General features: G+C 43.6%; 1 protein-coding gene across 2 annotated transcripts in view; it reads left to right on the top strand.

Annotated features, from left to right (window-relative positions):
* The window catches only part of IL16 (interleukin 16), a 129,466-nt gene that overhangs the window by 77,827 nt on the left and 32,130 nt on the right, over positions 1-19,509 (top strand). For both annotated transcript variants that reach the window (XM_011983684.1, XM_011983685.1), the window contains exons 3-6: positions 3,889-3,997; positions 9,806-9,948; positions 11,945-12,055; positions 15,457-15,571. In XM_011983684.1, the coding sequence (XP_011839074.1) occupies positions 3,889-3,997; positions 9,806-9,948; positions 11,945-12,055; positions 15,457-15,571 (478 nt within the window). The remainder of the gene's footprint in view (positions 1-3,888; positions 3,998-9,805; positions 9,949-11,944; positions 12,056-15,456; positions 15,572-19,509) is intronic.

Below are 19,509 nucleotides of genomic sequence, written 5' to 3'. Positions count from 1 at the left end.
CACCGGGTCCTATTGTGGGGAGGGGATGGGGGGCGGGATAGCATTAGGAGATATACCTAATGTAAATGACGAGTTAATGGGTGCAGCACACAAACATGGCACATGTATACATATGTAACAAACCTGCACGTTGTGCACATGTACCCTAGAACTTAAAGTATAATAAAAAAAAGAGAAAGAAATGTAAAAGTAATCATTTATTTTTGGTTTGATTCTAAAAGTAGTATATACTCACTATGGAAAATATAGAAAATACAGAAAGATGTGAAAAAAATAGTATCCATAATCCCATCACCCAAACACATTCTTGCTAATTCATGAGAGCAGGACCTTGTGTTTAATATCTGCTGTCACATCCTCAGTACTTGGAACAGTGCCTGGTACAGAGTAAGCGCTTAATGGACATTTGTTGAATGAATGAGTGTCACTGTTTTGGTATATTTATTTCCAGCCCCTTTCCCATGTATATTTTACATGATTGTAGTCAGTCGTCATCATCATTAGAGAGTATCTTTTTTTTTTAACATACTTTGATAACACAGGTATATCTATGTCACGACTCTTTACAAACTTTTTTTTTTTTTTGAGACTGAGTCTCGCTCTTTCATCCAGGCAGATCCATACAGTGGCAGGATCTTGGTTCACTGCAATCTCTGCCTCCCAGGTTTATGCGATTCTCCTGCCTCAGCCTCACAAGTAGCTGTGACTACAGGTGCATACCACCATGCCAGCTAGTTTTTTTATATTTTTAGTAGAGACGGGGTGGTTTTTGCCATGTTGGCCAGGGTGGTCTTGAACTCCTTGAACTCCTGAGCTCCAGTGATTCCCCCCACTTTGGTCTCCCAAAGTGTGGGGATTACAGGTGTGAGCCACCATGTCCGGCCTGTTTACAAACATTTTTAAAGGTGCTTAGTATTGCATGTATTGTGTATACATCATTTACTTATTTACGCTCATGTGGCTAGATATTTGAGATAAAATATCCATTTCAAAGTTCCTTTGCACATAAGGCTTGCTACCCATGGATAAGTAGACCAATTGACTGTTTTACCAGGCTTTCTTATGCTCAATGGACCCTAAAATGTTAATAAAATCACATTCTATTTTTTACTTTCATAGTCTCACTGGATTGCATAAAGAAGTGAAAATAATGCCAGAGGGAGGTCATGAAATCAGAATCAGGACATTAACTTGTCAATCTATTGTAACTAAGAAATATCTTTTGAATATTGTGTTTTATGAAGCATTGAATTCAGAGAACTAGTCATTATGCTAAATTCTGACAATACAGAATCTCAAGAATTCAACTGAACTCAACTACTTTCTATATAGTCACTGCTTTCTCCCCTTTAAAAGAATCCCCTGGTTAGCCTGGTTAGAGAAGGTAATTTTGTCCAAGTTAACGTAGCACCATCTGCTGCTGAAAAGGAGTCCTTCAGGATGAGTTCTCTAGTTTTAAACATTGACTTGCATAAGAAATAAAAGGGAATTCACATGTGGTTTCTTGCAGGATCCCCTTGTGTCAGAACTGGAAACAATCTTTTTCAAAAACACTGAGTGGACTTCTGGCTCCAGATGGCGACAGAGTACACTTGATTAACTCCTCCAACTGTTAGAAATTTCTATCAAAATTCAAAAGGAATATACAAATAGGAAGAAATGCATGTCAGAAACAGGAAACCATGGAAAAGGGCCCACACATTCTGAAACTCATGAGAACTTTCTGCACGACCAAGTGCAGGTGAGATTGGATTGAGGGAAGGGCTCATTAGCCTGCCATTGACCACATAAGACAGAAAAGCCAAGGGAATGAGGGAGACAGATTCCAGCAGAGCCCCTCAATACCTACCAGCTCACAGTGGCAGGGGCTGGAGCTGAGGGTGGGTTATTTGGGACATAGCAAGAGGCAAGCATAGATCCTCCCTCTGCTCTGGAAAATGCACCAGGTGCTGGGGTCTGCAAACCCTTGGCACATGAAATTAACCAGGCATTGCTAAGCCTGGCTTCTAAGAAACGCAGTTAAGTCAGTTAGGATAGAGTTATAATAGAGCATCCGTGTCTCCAACAAACTGTACCCTGAATCACTAAGTCCCAGAAAGCATTTAAGCCATCTAGTTTCCAGGCTGAGTAACCAATATCCAAAGATTCTATACCCAGCCAATCATTCACATTTGACAACCACAGAAAGACATTCCTAGCCATGCAGATATTCAGAGAGCTTTCCTGAAAGAAACTACACACACAGACACACACACACAGACGCACACACACAGCATGTGCACACACATGCAAGAATTATGGTAGAGTAATAAAACCAATATAAATCAAGAATTAAGTGAAGATCATTGTGGCTAACAAAGTTACAAAATGGAATAATCAGAAAACAGCTTCAGGAAGAGAAATAAAGTAATTAATACCATCATCCTCATTATCAGTTTCTATCCCTATACCCATCCCTAAAATCTCAGGATGAGGAGAGGGGAGAAAGTAAAAGTTGTCTCAAAATCTCTTCTTAGATGAGGGAGAGTCATATTTTCTGTTTCCTTATTGACCCTGGTATGGCAATGAGTCCAAGTATGTTGTTTAATATACTGCTTACATACTCAACACTATAAAATATTTTTCTAAATTATTAGTATAAAAAGAGAGCAAAGAAAATTTGATTGGCTGGGCGTGATGAGTCATGCCTGTAATCCTTACACTTTGGGGGGCTGAGTTGGGAGGATCACTTGAGCCCAGAAGTTTGAGATCAGCCTGGGCAACATCATGAAACCCCGTCTCTACAAAACAAATACAAAAACTAGCTGAGCATGCTAGTATGCATCTGTAGTAACAGGTACTCAGGAGGCTGAGTGGGAGGATCTCTGGAGCCCAGGAGGTCGAGGCTGCAATGAGCCAAGATCATACCATCGTACTCCAGCCAGGCAACAGAGCACCACCCTGTCCTGTCCTGCTCTCTCTCTCTCTCTTTCTTTCTCTCCATATATATATATATATTTGTGCATATACACACACAGCATGTGCGCACATACACACAAGGATTATGGTAGTGAGTAATAAAACCAATATAACTCAAGAATTAAGTCAAGATCATTGTGGATAACAAAGTTATATAATAGAATAACAATCAATCAGAAAACTGTTTCAGAAAGATAAAATAATTAATACCATCATCCTCATTATTAGCCCATATCCCTACACCCATCCCTAAAATTCCAGGATGAGGAGAGATATATAAATATATATATACACACATATATATATAGTAAAATCATAATACCCTTAATAATGCATGGATAGTTCAATATTAAGAAATTCATTTATATAACATATAACATTCATTCAACAAGTATTTGTAAGTGCCTATTATGTGCCAGGTATGCCAGAACAATGTAACTTGCTTGATCCTTCTCTCTCAAACACACCTGCCAGGCTCCCTATCCACATCACTCTCTAGTTCTTTTCTTCAGAGCACTTATCATTCTCTGTAATTATCTTTCACCTTTACTTTGCTTGTTTATTGTCAGTCATCTTTCACTAAAATGCATTTTCCCCAAGATCAACATCCTTGTCTGTCTTGGTCACGGCTGTATGCACAATGTCTAACAAAGAACTTGACATGTAATAGCTGATGGATTCATTCAATTTGTGTCATATTAGTTTATTATTAATGTAATTTATTAATTCAATATTTGTAATTAAACAAATGAATGTATGTCTATGAGTGAAAGGATGATGGTGATTCTAAATCCCAGCTCTTATGGTGCTTATCATGTAGTAGGGGAGACAGACAATCTGAGTACTTCTATGATCAGTGTCAAAATCCAATTTTGCTGAGCAGTTTTCTATTCTAACTTGCTGAATAAAAAGACGGCAATTGTTTTGCAGGAATCTTCCACAGCTTCCTCTCGAGAAAAGCCTGGAAAACTAGAAGCACAAAGTAGTAACTTCCTGTTTCCTAAAGCCTGCCACCAAAGGGCACGCAGCAACTCAACCAGTAAGTGTCTCCCCAACACGTCTTCAGGAACAGGGTTCAGCTGCTCCTGGATAGCAGGAATATCAGGAGGAGGGTGGAACTCTTCTGGTCCAGGTGGACTAAACTGGCATTGGAGTCTGCTTACTTTCTTCATGGTGTGTGCATGCTCTGGGTAGCCAGAGCTCTGTGTGGTCTAGCCAGCTCTCCTCTTGGCTCCAAGTACCATGCTGGAAAGACCTGGGTGTGGGGAAGAAGAGACTGGGCTTTACTCCTGCTCTGTCTCCTGACATGCTCCTTGGTCTTGGGAAGGCTTCTGTCTCTCAGCTGCAATATGATGGAGGTTGAGGTTGGAAGATCTCATGATTTTTATTTGCTGAAAATAGAAGAGTGCTAATACAAAGTGAAGAAAATATGAAGAATGCAAGAATATAGAAAAACCTGAAGAAATTAAAATCACACCAAATCCTAATATTAGAGATCATCTATGTTAACATATTCAGTTATTTCCCTTCTATTCTTATATACACTATAAAAAACTTCACACACACACCTTTATTTATATATAACTATTTCATGTCATCAGAAACTCTTTTGAAAACACTATTTTTTAGTGCATCCATGGTATTTTATTGTATGAATTTATGAAATCTAGTTAACCAACTCCCTATTATTAGATATTTATAAAATCTACTTAACCAAATCCCTGTTATTAGGTATTTAAGTCATTGTCAGGTTTTCACTAGCCTAATCAAGTTGATGAATGTGTACATGAGATTTTGTCTGAGTTTGTGATGATCTTTCAAAGAAAATACAGAAGGCAGTGGCCTGGTTAAGAGCTCACATTTGGGAGCTAAGGCAGTTGGATCTGGGTCCTGCTTCCAGAACTAGTGACCTATGTAGTCTTGGGCAAGTCCCTTAGAATCTCTAAGTCTCATATTATTCTGCTGTACAATGCACCATCCTTAGTGATTTCCTATCATTGGAAATAAAAATATTTTTAAAAAGTTACTTGCTTTTTAATCATAAATTTTTACTTATTCTAGCATAATTTTCTAGAAATGGAATTTGGGGTCAAACGGTAGATGTAGTTTAAGGCTTTTTATCTGTATTGCCAAATTTCTGTAGCTACTATTCTTTCAATAATGTACATGAATACCTATTTCTTCAATCATAGCCCAAATAGGATTATGATTTTTAATAAATATTTGCTTTACAGTGATTTACAGATTTACAGGTATTTCTCCTTTCCCTTTCTTCCTCACCCATTCTTTGCTTTTTTACTGTTTTGTTTTGCACCCAAGACCAGCTATACAATTGGTAGGGCTCAGTGTAAAATGAAAATGCAGGATTGCTGTTAAAAAATATGAATAGTTTCAAAAAAGTAGAAGAAAATCTTTGAACTAAGTTGGGATTCTTCAATCACAGGGCCCCAGGTGACTGTGCAGGCCACGTGCCCCTGAAGCCAGGCCCACTTGCCCCCCGGGAGCTGACCCCCTTAGAGCTCCCTGGCTCCCTGGCATCCCCAGGGCTCCCTGGTTTTCTGGCTTCTGATTGAGCTCAGTCAATGACAGGCATCCATGGAGGACTGGCAGGGGGCAGACAGCCGCCAGGGTGTTTCTTCCCCTGCTCCCCCTACCTTGGTGCTGTGACAATAAATTGTGTCAGGGTGGCCTGTCGGTTCCAGTGCCCACCGGGCTCTGGTAACACCATTTCCCCACCTTACTCCTTCAAGCCTGGGATGGTAACAGCATCTGGTACCTCAATAGGCCTTGTTATTTTTCTAACCCTTCCCGTCCCTCTGTGTCTGGCTCCTTTACCCAATTCTCAGAATCCCAACTGAGTGTGCCTTTTGTTTCTTCCCAAACCCTGATTGATGCACTGATAAAAATAGATGAACAAAAAGTACCTAGGCTGGGTGCCACAGCTTATGCCTGTAATTCTAGCCCTTTGGGAAGTCAAGGCGGGAGGATCGCTTGAACCCAGGAGTTTGAGATCAGCCTGGACAATATAGTGAGACCACACCTCTACAAAATTTTTTTTTAAAAAAGAAAACCCACCAGGCATGATGGCTCATACCTGAGGTCCCAGCTACTCGGGAGGCTGAGGTAGGAGGATCCCTTGAGCATGGGAGGTTGAGGCTGCAGTGAGCCATGATTGTGTCACGGCACTCTGGTCTGGACAACAGAGTGAGAGCCTGTCCTGCCCTCCTAAAAGAGTACCTCTTCATAAAGGTGAAGTTAAACATTCCTTCATTTATTTATTTTGTTCTTGGTGAGTTTGCCGGTTCTTTATTGGAATAATCATCTTTTATCATTAATTTATAAAAAGCCTCTTGGTTAAATTAATATTTGGCATCATACTGGTTGAAAATACTCTCTCCAGTTTGTTGTTTTATTTTAATTTTTTAACATTAAGGTTTTAATCTTTATGTAATCAAGTTTCCTGATCTTTTCTTTTCTAATGTGAAAGTTACTTCCACATTCAGATAACTATTAAGTCTATGATTATATATTCTTCTAATTTGTAAATGATTTATCTTTTTTCCCTCAAATTTACTGTATTATCTGTAATTTATTTTTGGTGTGTAATATGATGTAAGAATCTAGGTAGATTTTTTTTTCTAAATGAATAGAGAATGATCCTAGCATCACTTATTTATAATCAGTTCTTTTTACTTTGCCTTTTTTGTTTGCTTTGTTAATCTCATGCAAACAATATGCAGTTAGGTCCTTGAAAGCAAATTTGGCAATTTTTTTAAGAAGAGAAGCTCGAGGCGGGGCGAGGCGGCTCACACCTGTAATCTCAGCACTTTGGGAGGCTTAGGTGGACAGGTCACCTGAAGTCAGGAGTTCGAGGCCAGCCTGACCAACGTGGAGAAACCCTGTCTCTACTAAAAATACAAAATTGGTCGGGCGTGGTGGCACATGCCTGAATCCCAGTTACTCAGGAGGCTGAGGCAGGAGAATCACTTAAACCTGGGAGGCAGAGGTTGTGGTGAGCCGAGATTGTCCAACTGCACTCTAGCCTGGGCAACAAGAGCGAAACTCTGTTTTAAAAAAAGAAAAGATGCTCAGATAGTTGAAATCAGTGCTGTAGATCATATTTATTTTTACTTAGCTCTTTTTATGCTTTTTATTTTGATGGTTCCTTGTCATTTGTTTGTTCTTGGCCTCTTGCTATAATGATTTTGAAAGGTTTAATTAATTTTTGTCTCGACTTCTGATTTCCTTTAAGTTTTAATTAATTACCCAATTAAGTTGAATCAATTAATTAATATCTGACGTAACATTTTCCAAATTGTCCCCCTCATGAAAGATGAGGAAGTTAGCTTGGTATTATTCATCCCTTTTCCATGGATTTTTCCATTTTGTAATTCAACATAACTTTAAATTATAAACTCATGACAATATATAGCTCTAAATACAGCTTTTATTTTTGTATATAATCATGACCATATATAGCTCCCCTTTCAAAAACTATTTTGCTTTGTTTTTTGCATTAGGTTGTAATAACCGCTTTTCAATTAACTCACTCAACACTCTACACTTAACTGGTTTAAACTTCCCCCAATAGAGATGATAATTTTGATACATTTCCTAGTTGGCTGGAATGCATCAACAAGCAATGTTCAGAAACAGTGGGCAGAAGTGGGCACTGAAATCGACCCCAGACCAGGGAGAGTTTTGGGGAACCCACTCTGTCCTGAGTCTGGCCCACATTCCCACAGATCTGAATGCCTGGTGGGAACTGGAGCCTCCACACAAGCGGAGCTGGGTGTGGCCTGAGCAGTTGCGCTGGGCTCTCCTGTGGCTCTGAGGTCAGGTTGATCTGCTCTGTGAACCATTCCAAGTTGGCAGCCTGTTTGTTCATCCTCATTCCCTCTGAACCCAAACCATGCACCACAGCTCACCTTCAAGTCACAGGTCACTCCTGCACTGCTGTGGATGGAGGAAGTGCAAGGAGACTGGGATTCTGGAGGCCGGGGTTATGCTTCAGACTCTTTCTTCACTGATCTGGAACCCTCTGGGCTTCCATTTCCTCACTGATAGAGGAAGGAGTAACTCCAGCAGGGTTCCCAAAGGACAAATGATGAGCCGCCTGCATCACCTGCACACGTTGACGAACATACAGGTTTCCCCAGATCCGACCCATGAAGATATGGATCAATAGGTTGGGTGGAGCACTGAAATCTACCTTTGGGTTAAACACTCCAGATAAATATAATGCACAGGCAGAGTTAGGACTAGAGGATCTCTAGCCTCTCCTCTCAACCCCCTTTCTTGATTCTGAATCGTCTCTTTGCAGCGTGTGGTTTTCTGAATCTTTTGGCTTCCTCTCCCTCCGGGTCCATCGGGGAGGATCTGGGAACAACTGGTCCCTGTAACTCAGAGAGGGCCACCTACTCAGAGAGGGTCACCTACAGTTGAGGCAGCTGCTGGGAGCAGCTGTTCTTGCAGGGGCAGATTTCCCTAGCCACTCTCAGACCCAGATGGACTAAAACCTCTCCCTTCTTCACCTTGTCTTTGTTCCTTTCCTCATCCCCCTTGAGGGATCTCACACCCTCAGGGATGCCACTCCTCTTTTCTTCTCAAGCTTCCCTGGCCAGTGGCTTCCTCTCTTCAGCCTATAAATAAGCTTAAGTCTTTCCCATCCTGAAAATAAAAGCAAACCCAACCCTGCTCCATCCTGTGTTTCCTTTGAACTACCACCAATCTTAACTTTTCCTCTAGGGGAATTTCTCACAAAAGCCTGTCCGTTCACTCAAGCCTCGCTTGTCGCTCAGGACACTGGGCAAACCCCGCCCCTCTCCTGGCCTCTAGAGCGGAACTGCCCAACACATTAGCCATATGTAGTCTTGAGCACTTGACATGTGACTTATTCAAATAGAGATGTACCAAAAGTATCAAAGACCCACTGGATTCAAAGACTAAGTGCAAGAAGAAAAGGATGTAAAATATCTCACTAATAATTTTACATATTATTTCTATGTTGAAAGAACAATAGTTTAGATATAACAGACCAAATAAAATATATTATTAAAATTAATCTCTCCTGTTTCTTTTCACTTTTCAAATGTGGCTACTAGAAAATTTTTTAATTACATAGGTGGCTGGCATTATATTTCAATTGGGAAGCACTGTTGTAGACAATGACACATTAAATCAGATCATCTGTGAAGGTTTTCCCAGCTGGATGTGGTAGGGTAGAGAAGTAGGGTAGAGTTCCCGGTTGGATGAAAGGAAGTCTGTGGTTTCCACAAAGTAGAGGAAGCCTGCCGCTTTGCATTTTTGCAGATATCCAAAGAATCAAGAGTTGTCTCCATGTGTGTATATCCTTGTGTGTGAGTGCCTGTGTAAGAGGCAGTCAGATAGGATCTTCCCTGCCCCTGTTCCTGCCGGGTCTCGCCTGTTTGTTCCTGTCCTGGGAAACCTTTGTGTTTTCCTCCTTTCTCTCCTTGCTTGGGATTGAAAACATCGGGGCCTGGATCTGATGCAGTATTGTGGTTTCTGAGAGCTCAGCACACTGATTGACTTGCAGGAGATGCCTGTCAACTCTCGTTGCACTGAATGGAGGTAAATGGAAGTGAGAGTTCTGTTTGCACCCTGCAGTACAGACAGCATGCGTGGAGATCATGAAAATGCTGCTCATGTCTTCCACGGCCACCTCTCCCCACCACGCACCTGGCACAGGGTGCTAAGTGGTTTACAGTCACACTGGCCCCTGGCTAATGAGGGGCTGGCAGTTGGTGGGGGCTGATATTGTTCTCAGTTGAACTTTGCATTTTGAGAGCACAAATGACTTCTTGCTGTTTTTCCTCTTCTGGTTTAGGTGTTAATCCCTATTGCACAAGAGAAATTGATTTTCCAGTGACCAAGAAATCTGCAGCGTCCACAGACAGGCAGCCTTATTCTCTCTGTAGTAACAGGAAGTCCCTCTCTCAACAACTGGACTGTCCAGCAGGAAAGGCTGCGGTAAGAATACAAGGAGGGAAACTCGGAGAAGACGGGGAGAAGGGAGGGGCCCAACATTAACAGTGGCTGAAGAGGCCTTCCCAGTAATTTTTTGTCCGCAGAACTACAGAGGAGAGAGTCTGGCTTGGTAGCTACAAGAAGGTACAACCATCTCTGGGCCGAGAACCGCGTTAGAAATAGTCATCCATTGAGCGCCCCCTTGTGCCAGGCACTTGCAACTGCTGCCACGTGTGTGCTATTAAGAGCTAATACGTAGAGAACACGGCACGTGGGGGGGACCCTGAACTATGGCTTTGCGTGGATCGCTTTATTTCATCTGCACATACTCCTAAGAGGTAGAAGAGGGAGCTACAGCTTGGACAAGTTAAGGGATTTATGTACGTTCACAATGTTGAGGAAAAACAGGGCTGGGACTTCAAGTCTGATCTTTACGACTCTGAAGCCTATGCAAAGAGGCTTTTCACTCCTGTAATACAGTGACTTGCTTTGCCAACATTGCCGCTAATTCTTAAAACAAGCTTAGAAAGGAATATGTTGTTGGCCCCATTTTATAGTAGGACACTGAGGCTTGGCAAGGTGAGCAGCTGAGTTTATGCATCTTAAAACCTATGGGACCAGAATTTAAACTGCCCTGTGTGCTCCTCAGTCCATGACCTTCCCACTACAGGTGTCAGCTTGCAGGCAGAGAGCTAAGCAGGTGTAAAGCACAATGTACCCTACACACGTCCCCCGCAGCTTGCCTTTCAGCCCCAGCCAAAGCACGCTGTGCTGCACGCTGCCACTTTTGGTCACACAGCGCCCTCTGTCTGTAGCATCTCACCCCTCCTTCTCTGATCTCTATTTCTAGAAACTGCCCCAGCCTTCAAAAATCTACCTAAGGTTCCCTTTCTCCTGGGAACGCTCCTGATCCCTCCAAAGGCGTGGACTTCACATTTTCCCAAATGCCCATCAGGAGGCAGCTGCACTCCTCTCACAGTGCTCGCGCAGCCTGTCTTGTGAGTGTCATTTATGTTAGCATTTCATCTCACCCACTGACTCTCCCAAGCGGGGGCTCTATGGTCGAGCAATGTTTCCCTGCATAGTACATAATAGATGCTCAGTGAATTTCATTTCTCTCTTTCCTTCCTTTCCTTGAGTCAATATGTTTTTCATTCCCAAACTGGGAGTGTGGTGTCCCAGTGTTAGAAGAAGATGGTTCCCTGGTGCCACCCTGAGCTGAGAACTTTCCCAGTCCCTGGTTTTCTGCACATCTGGGGTCATACAGGAGTACACTGGAGCCCTCCAATATCTGCAGCCAGCGCTGGGTCCCTGAGGATTGGGCCAACGGGTACTTCCTGGGGGAAGCTGCCTCCTGTCTTTGCTGCCTCATGCACTAGGATCCAGGTCCTTGGGAACAGGAAGCCTACCTGGCCGGCAGGGATGGGCTAAATGTCAGCCAGTAGTAGCTGTCTGGAAGGCTGTGTTGAAAAGAATTGAAGCTCTGCTTCTCATTCACAAATAATTAACTGCCTGTCTGCCTACCCCAAAATTACATTCTGAGTTTTGAAGTCTTTGGGTTCTGCCCCCTTGCCCACCACCTTCTGCCTGGCACAAGGGGAGTTCTCAGTCAATGTGTCTTGGATTGAACATCGTCTCAGGGCATTCTTGGTAGCTGGCTTCCCAGATTCTGCCTGAGACATCAGTTATGAGGACTTGTCCTGGAGGCAGCGTGTTCTGTGACATTAACCTGGGCCTACTTCCTTGACAAACGTTGCTGAGCCTTTTGGCTGCTCATCTACATTAGGCTCAGCAAAACAGGCTCCTAGAACCAAGGAAGTCCCTCGCCACCAGAATCCTGCCCACACCCCACTAACCACATTCTGGTCATTATGCTGCCTGCCCTTAGAAGAAAGAGGACTTGGTTCCTCTCTTTGGCTGGGCTTTTCCCCTTCCTGGTGAGGCGGGTGCTACTGTCCTATGTGGCTGATCTTCTGCCCACTCTGGTTCCTTGTTGCAGGGAACTTCAAGGCCAACACGGTCCCTGAGCACAGCTCAGCTCGTGCAGCCATCTGGGGGCCTCCAGGCTTCAGTCATCTCCAACATCGTGCTGATGAAGGGCCAGGCTAAGGTGAGAAGGGATTGTGGCCAACAAGAAGTCCTGGGGAGCGGCAGCGGTCTCCAAGGAGCTGCTGTGTCCAGGAAAGGATGGGAATAGGACTACTGGGGTGTCCTGGCACATCAGAAGAGACAAACACAGAGTGGCTAGTCTTTCAAAACTCACAACTGGCTGAGTTCAAGCAGCACAGATTTTTCTAACTAGACAAAGTGATCATTTTCTTGTAAAGGATGCCAGTCCCTGCCAGCTGCCTTAGCACTTTCAAATCTTGTTCTCTAATTCATTCCTGGCACAAGTTTCCAAGACTTAATTTTATCTGATACATAAATCCAAATTGTTTACATAGATTTCTGGATCCTGAGTTTGCCTCTGCCATTCAGATGTTGGCATAATAAAGCAGGGACCCATATATTAATTTATAAAAACATATGCTACCTATTACATGTGGAAAATTCAGTGGTTGATAGTGCTTTTGGCTGTTAATTGGAGCCTCCAGAAGAGTCAGAACTAACTCTACCTCTCTCAAGATGATGAAGCATCGTACTGATCTCTGCTTCACAATTGAGATATGTCCAAAGGGGATCCGAAAGCATTGGTGGTGGTGGTGAGGTAGGGGGTGTACACATGTTTGCACTGCTCCCAGAACATGCCACCCTGTGCTTGAGGTTGACTGTGAAGTTCTCAGGCCAGCCCGAGCAGCCCAGGTGCTAAAATAATGAAAGGGCGGTTTCTTTATGTCATATATTTTTTTGTGTGGTATGAGGGGAGGACCTAATTGCTACTTACGGTCTGTCCAGTGGGAGGGGCCCCACCACACACCTCCAGTCCTCTTTCCCTCCATCTCCTGTTCCTTCTGTCTCCTGGGAGCTTAGCAGGAAATAAAACAGAAGATAGACATGAGAGATGCTGGGATGAATGCTCCTCTCATCACAAGGGAGTAGGTGTCTTCTATGCTGACTTTCTCTGAACGACCCCATTTTCTGATTAGTAAATCACAATGCTTTTTCCCCTTGAATTTAGGTAGAAGTAATTTTTTAAAAATTGACTTTTAAATTGTTTGCAGTGCCCAAAAGAAGGTGAAATGGTAAAGGCCACCAAAACTCATGCAAAGATGACCAAAAATGGTTTAAGTTATCTTGGTGTGCACAAAATGTGCATTCCATGAGTAATTTTTATGAGGCCGGGGGATGGAAGAAGATGAATCATTTGATATAGAAATCCTCATGTACAGAGCAGGGATGATAAGTTCAGAAATAAAGCAGGCTTCCCACTATCTGGCGATACAACCTACACCCCAAGATCTCGTCACTAACAGGATGACAAGTAGCAGTGAAGCAGGGGGAGGAGGATTTAGAGCCAGAAGAATCAGCAAGTGCTTGAGGTAGAGTCAAAAGCAAATCACACAATAAAACCAACCACCAAAACCCAGGCATTGTGCTGTGGGCTTTGCAATGGTAACTCCTTTAATCCCCACAACAACTCTCCTATTATCTCCTTTTATAGACGTGGAGCCGGGTACACTGGCTCATGCCTGTAGTCCCAGCACTTTGGGAGGCCTTCTGTTTGAGTCCTGGAGTTGGAGACCAGCCTGGGTAATAGAGTAAGACCCTGTCTCTACAAAAATAAAATAAAGTAAAATAAAATAACATAAAATAAAATAAAATAAAAATTAACCCAGTGTGGTGGCTCATGTCTATAGTCCCAGCTGCCCAGGAGGCTGAAGTGAGAGGATTGCTTGAGTCTAGGAATTCGAGGCCACAGTGAGCTGTGATACAGCCACTGCACTCCAGTCTGGGCAGCAGAGGGAGACGCTATCTCTAATGAATATCTATGTGTATATTTTGTATATCGATATGGAGACGGAGGACCTGGGAGATTGCAGGGCTCGTCCAAGTTTACTTGGTTAGTTAGCAGCTGAACCAAGGCAATGACCCCAGGCTGCCTGACCCCTGGGCCTTGTTCTTAACCGTGATGCCATCCTGGGTCCCTAGGGTGGGTGAGACTTTGAGTCTAGAGCAGCTGTCTCAGCCAGGACGAGGCTGGGGGCCCATAGAGGAGCCCTGAAGTGGCTCCTACCTCACCTTTTCCTAAACCTGTGCTACTCCCAGACACCATTTGTCCTGCCCATCCTGGAACACACACCACCTTCACCAGAGGCTTAGAATAGCTGCACATCCCCACGGCTCTCCCACTGACTCCCTACAGTGTCAAGAAGATGGTGGACAGCCTGCTGTCTCTGTGGCACGTGTTGATGCTCCTAATTAGCAGAGCGGCTCTAGCCTAGAGTAAATTGCCCATGAGCAATGGGCCTGTTACAGCAGTGGCCATCACTTTAAAGGGTCTGTCTAGGAGCCAAGCTACTGGCCACTGCCTGGCGTGCTTGTAGGTTGGACCCCAAAATCTGGCCTCCAGGTGGCAGTTATGCCTTTATCCTGTAATACGTGCTTCTTGAGCACCTGCCTGATGCCAGACACAGAAATAAGACGCATTTACTGTCTTCAGAGAGCTTATAGTCTAGAAAGCTGCTTATTAGACTCAAGCTATGCCCTTGAGGGCAGCATGGGGTACCTTAGTCCTCAAAAAAATTGAGCAAGCCATATGCATTTCCTATGCTGCTTTTCAGGTCTGCCAGGCTGTTCTGTGAACTCACTGGCAGATTTGCAGGGGAAGCTGTGCCCACCCTCCCTTCTCTTCCTGCTGTAGAGCTCACTCAACCTTTCCCTGGACTTCTTCCTGTCTGGCCTTCTCTCTACTGCCTCCTGGCTTCTCCCCAGCTGGGACTATCTGCTAAGCTATGAGTTTCTCCTCCCAGAGTCACCTGCACAATCCCAGCATATGTTTGTTGGCTCATGGGAATCACCTAGGACAATGGCAGATAGAGCAGGTGCAGGAGAGAGAGCACATGATTGGAGGGATGTCCATGAGAAGGGGATTGAAGAGGGCTGTGGTAGGAGAAGGGATACCCTTGTAAAGCTGCTACTATTATTACTATCATTGATATTTTTATGATTGTTGCTAGGTATTTTACTTTCAAACACAACCCTGTGAGTTAGGTAATATCATCATTATTTTAAAAGGAGGGAAATTGAGGCTCAGAAGCAGAAAGTGATTGGCCCAGGATTGCCAACTGGAGGGACAGAGCCAGGGTGCTGGTCTCCATCCAGCCTCCCTCTGTGTGGGGAGCATCAGACTCCCACAAAAGCTCCAGACACTACCCAGCCCAGGCTGGCCTTCATGCCACTGCTCTTGCTATTTTTGTTGTTGTTGTTAAGTCCTGAGACCTTTGAGACCAAAGGTACCTTCTCTCCTTCCCAATCCCTTTGTTCAAGGCTGAGGCAGGCCCTCAGAAAGCATCAGCCCAGTGAGAAGCATGGACTACTACCCCTAAATCAGACCTTCTCTTCTTTCCCCAGGGTCTGGGCTTCAGCATCGTTGGGGGAAAAGACAGCATTTATGGCCCCATTGGGATTTACGTCAAAACCATTTTTGCAGGGGGAGCAGCAGCAGCCGATGGAAGGCTACAGGAAGGTAGGCTTCCCAGCCCTTTTCAGACCATGGTGGAGCAAACAGAAGCAGAATCCAGAATTGCTGGGGCCATAGAAGATGTTGGGAAAGCAAAATGTGTCTTGAGCTGTCAGGATACGGCCGGCATGGATTCTGGGGTCTGCAGGCAGTGGGGACACAGCTCCCCCGAGGGGCTCTTCATTATGACTGGCAGGTTGGTTGTGTATGTTTGCACATGTTACCTGGCACCGTTACCCCTTAGCTGGTTGTGGTGCTAGCCTGGGTGGGACTGAAGTCTGAGGGGTCTGTTTCTGACCCTCCCCTCCTCTCACCCATTCTCTCAGCTGTCTTTCCTTTTCCATCCAAGATCCTGTCTCAGTTGTTGGGATCCATTAACACCCCCTCTCCTTCATTCTTCCTGTCCTTCCTAACCCACAACCATAGGGAAACCAGGTTCAATGCTTTCAACCCTTGTAACAGATAAGTCTGATAAACATTCACTAGGAGCCTACTGAATTCTAGGGTCTAGGAATAGAGAGAGAAACAATCAGGCATAATTCCTGCTTTGAAGAGCTCATAATCTGCCAGCCAGGGACCCTCTCTTCCACTCCCCACCCACCCTTCTCCCATTGACCCACCCCCTCTCAACTCTTTCATATCCTCACAGTACAGAAGCCTCAGCCATCCTGGGAGTGAGGGGCCAGGGAAACAGCTGCCTGTCTTCTTGTCCTAGAGAGTCAGGTTCCCCCCCACCCCCAACTCCACCCTAAAGTCATGCATGGATTATTGAGCAACAGGTTTGGCCCAAAGAGATTGCCAGGTTTCAACTCAGGAGGCAAAGTTCAGGGGCTGGAAGTCACAGGGCAGAGAGTACCCACCGCAGGCCAAGGACTGGGTCATATACCAGAGGTCTGAAGAGAAGTAACTTCACAGCATTTTCACTCTTCTCTGTCAGTTCAGTTTCTGTAAGCTATGCTGGGAGCCTAACCACCTTTAATCATCTAACTTGCTAAGGGCAGAGTAGGCACACTACAGTCTGTGGGCCAAATCTGGCCCACCCACTGTTTTCAATATCTCATGAACAAAGAAAGGTTTTTACATTTCTAAATGGTTGAACATTTAAAAGTGCTTTTGATTTTTTCATGATTTGTGAAAATGAAACAAAATGAAATCCAAATTTTAGTATCCATAAAAAAGCTTTCTGGGGACTCAAGCATACTCATCCACATACCCGTCATCCAGGGCTGCTTTCATGTTACAGCATAGTGTGGAGTGGTTGCAGCTCACAAAGATTAAAACCTTTACTATCAGGGTCTTTGCAGAAAAAGTTTACCAACCCCAGCACTATGCAGAATTACACACACAGATTTTAGGGTGTGGGCAATGGGGAGCCTCTGAAGGCTTTTATACTATGGGAGGGACTGTGACCAGGGTTTTCAGAGGCTTCAGGAAGCAGAATGTAGGATGAAGTGGGCCATTGTGAGCCCCAGGCTCCAGCTCCAAGGACTGCCCAGAGGCAGTAACCCCGGGAGGAGAAGGGAGCAGATGAGAGAAGTGACAGAGCCTGAGCAGAGGTCGCAAAGGGTGGGTCAGGTCAGAGAGAACTGGAAGGTTTCTGGTCTTAGTAAACTAGAGAAAGACATTGCCTTACCTAGAGGAAGAGGCACTGGAGGAGGAGGAGGAAAAGGAAGGCAAACCAGATGTGTAGGTTTGAGTGGCAGAAGGGAGAGCGATGTCCCTGGATGACCACGAGATGGCGCTGTCCAGCAGGGGAGTGACATCCGTCTCTCCGTTCAGGAAGACAGAAGTGAATGCAGACGTTTGGGAAACATGGACATGAGAAAAACAGCTGAAGTTACCGAGCAGATGTAGGGGGGTGAGAGGAGAGGAGGGCAGGGCCCAGATGCAGTTCTAGGGGAATAGCTAAATCAAGAGGGTGGTGGAGAGCAAATGTCAAAGAAAGGAAAAAAGAACAGTGGGATCAGAACTGGGAGAGTGTGCCATTGTGTTTTATTATCTTTTGTACTTTTCTGTGTTTAAACAAAGGGTGGGGGAAGGGTTGAAGTGGCAAGAAAAGAGAATATTGTGTTTTGCTTTCTTTCCTGAATGTGAGCTTGCCTGAGCCAACCTTTTTATTTTTTTCTGAGCATTTGCCTCCCTTAGTTAACAGCAATCACAAAAATTGAAGATTTCAATGAGTCAAGACTCTCAGCTAGTGTACGATCCCTGATTCTAGCCTCAAACATTGAACAAATCATCTTTTGTAACTTCTTTTAAAAGTAAATATTTGAATCTTGAATTCAGGGCAAATACATTAATTTTAACAAAAGTTTTGTGTACAGATCAAGGCTACTAATGTTTTACTTTTATTCCCCTTCCAAGAAACCACTGTGTAAGATTTATTTGGCAAAACCTAATCAACCAGCTTTTACCAGATATAGCCAAATAAGGAGAGGACATTCCAAAAAGCCCAGAGTTGGGCTGTGTGGCCCCAGTAAGAGGGACATTCTAATAACTTAAAGAGAAGTCCAGCCCCTTAGGTAATTAAGAATGGACATCCTGAATTTTTGTTGTCTATCCTTCCTTCAGCACACATGTAATTATATTTTGATGTTTTAAATGTATCTATTTTCCTTCCCAGACTTGGAGTCTCACAATGACAAGGACTGGTTCCTTTTATTTTTCACTTTGGCTCCAGCAATCTAAGAGATGGAACTGATTTGAATACTCTCCCCACCCTGCCTCCAGCCTCTGTTTCCAATACGTAGACTTGTGAAATAATATAGCACATCCAAAATCAAAATAAAGACATGGAAATGCCCAGCTGCTAAGAAACAAAGAAACAACTTTAAATCTAAGAATGGCAAACTCAGGGGTTGATGATGTGGCTGGGAGGTCTGCTGGATGCTTATAGACCTTAAGGGCTGGAGCTCAGATTTGAATGCCCACATGGGCAGAGGGGACAGAGCCTTGGGTCCATGTGAGGCTCTGAGAACCTGCATACAGCCTTGATAATGAAAGAGTTTCCCCTCAATAAAGCTAACAGGCCCCAGGGGAGCAACAAGGAAACTTAAGTTTACCCATGGCTCCTCAATGGGCAAAAAACATCTCTCACCAAAAAGTGAATATCACAATTGTGTCATATATAGGCATGCGGGTTACATTTATAGTTCCTGTAAAGCAAAGGTAATGCCAAGGTAAAAAATTAACTTGAAAACTACTCCTAAACCAGTGAAAACCTTGGGGTGCCAAATGGAAATAAAGGAAAAACTGGCAGTGACCTGGGGTATATGGGAATCCCATAGAAAAACAGAATGTCCTGAAAATGAGTTTATAAAGATTACATACTATAATACATCAGGAAATGTCCACTGTTGAGGAAAGTCAGCAGAAGTAACAAAGAGGAGTGTTAGCCCTTAACAACTTAAGATTACAGAACAATCTAAAAAAGACTATAGAATATCTATATTTAAAATCATTTTTAAAAGATAAAAAAGGAATATAAACTGTAAGATAAGACCAGAACACAGTAAAAAAGATAAGTGGAAGTGAAAAAACTTTTGGAAATGAGCAAAAAAAGCAATCATTTCAATAAATAACTCAATGGATGGCTTAAACAGAAGATTAGATGCAGCTGTAAGGTGAATTAGTGAACTGGAAATTATCCAGTAGGCCACACAGATCAAAGAAGAAAAAGATGAGCACTAAAGAAATATGGAGAATGGGTTGAAAGGGTCCAAGATACATTTAATAGGAATTTTAGAAAGAATAGAGTGAAAGGGGAGAGATAATATGCAAAACGATAGTGGCTTATAATTTTCAAGAACTGACTTAAGGCATGATATTTCTGCTTGAGGAAACACAAAATGTTTCCTTTCTCTCTAGCGCATCATAGTAAAACTGAAGAATATCAAAGACAAAGGAAAAAGAAATCTTTCTTTCTCTTTTTTTTTTTTTTTTTT

This window comes from Mandrillus leucophaeus, unplaced genomic scaffold (genome assembly GCF_000951045.1).
Source record: "Mandrillus leucophaeus isolate KB7577 unplaced genomic scaffold, Mleu.le_1.0 Scaffold254, whole genome shotgun sequence".
Classification (NCBI taxonomy): Eukaryota; Metazoa; Chordata; class Mammalia; order Primates; family Cercopithecidae; genus Mandrillus; species Mandrillus leucophaeus.
The sequence above is the reverse complement of the archived record's forward strand: the minus strand, read 5'-3'. Positions and strand labels throughout refer to the sequence as shown.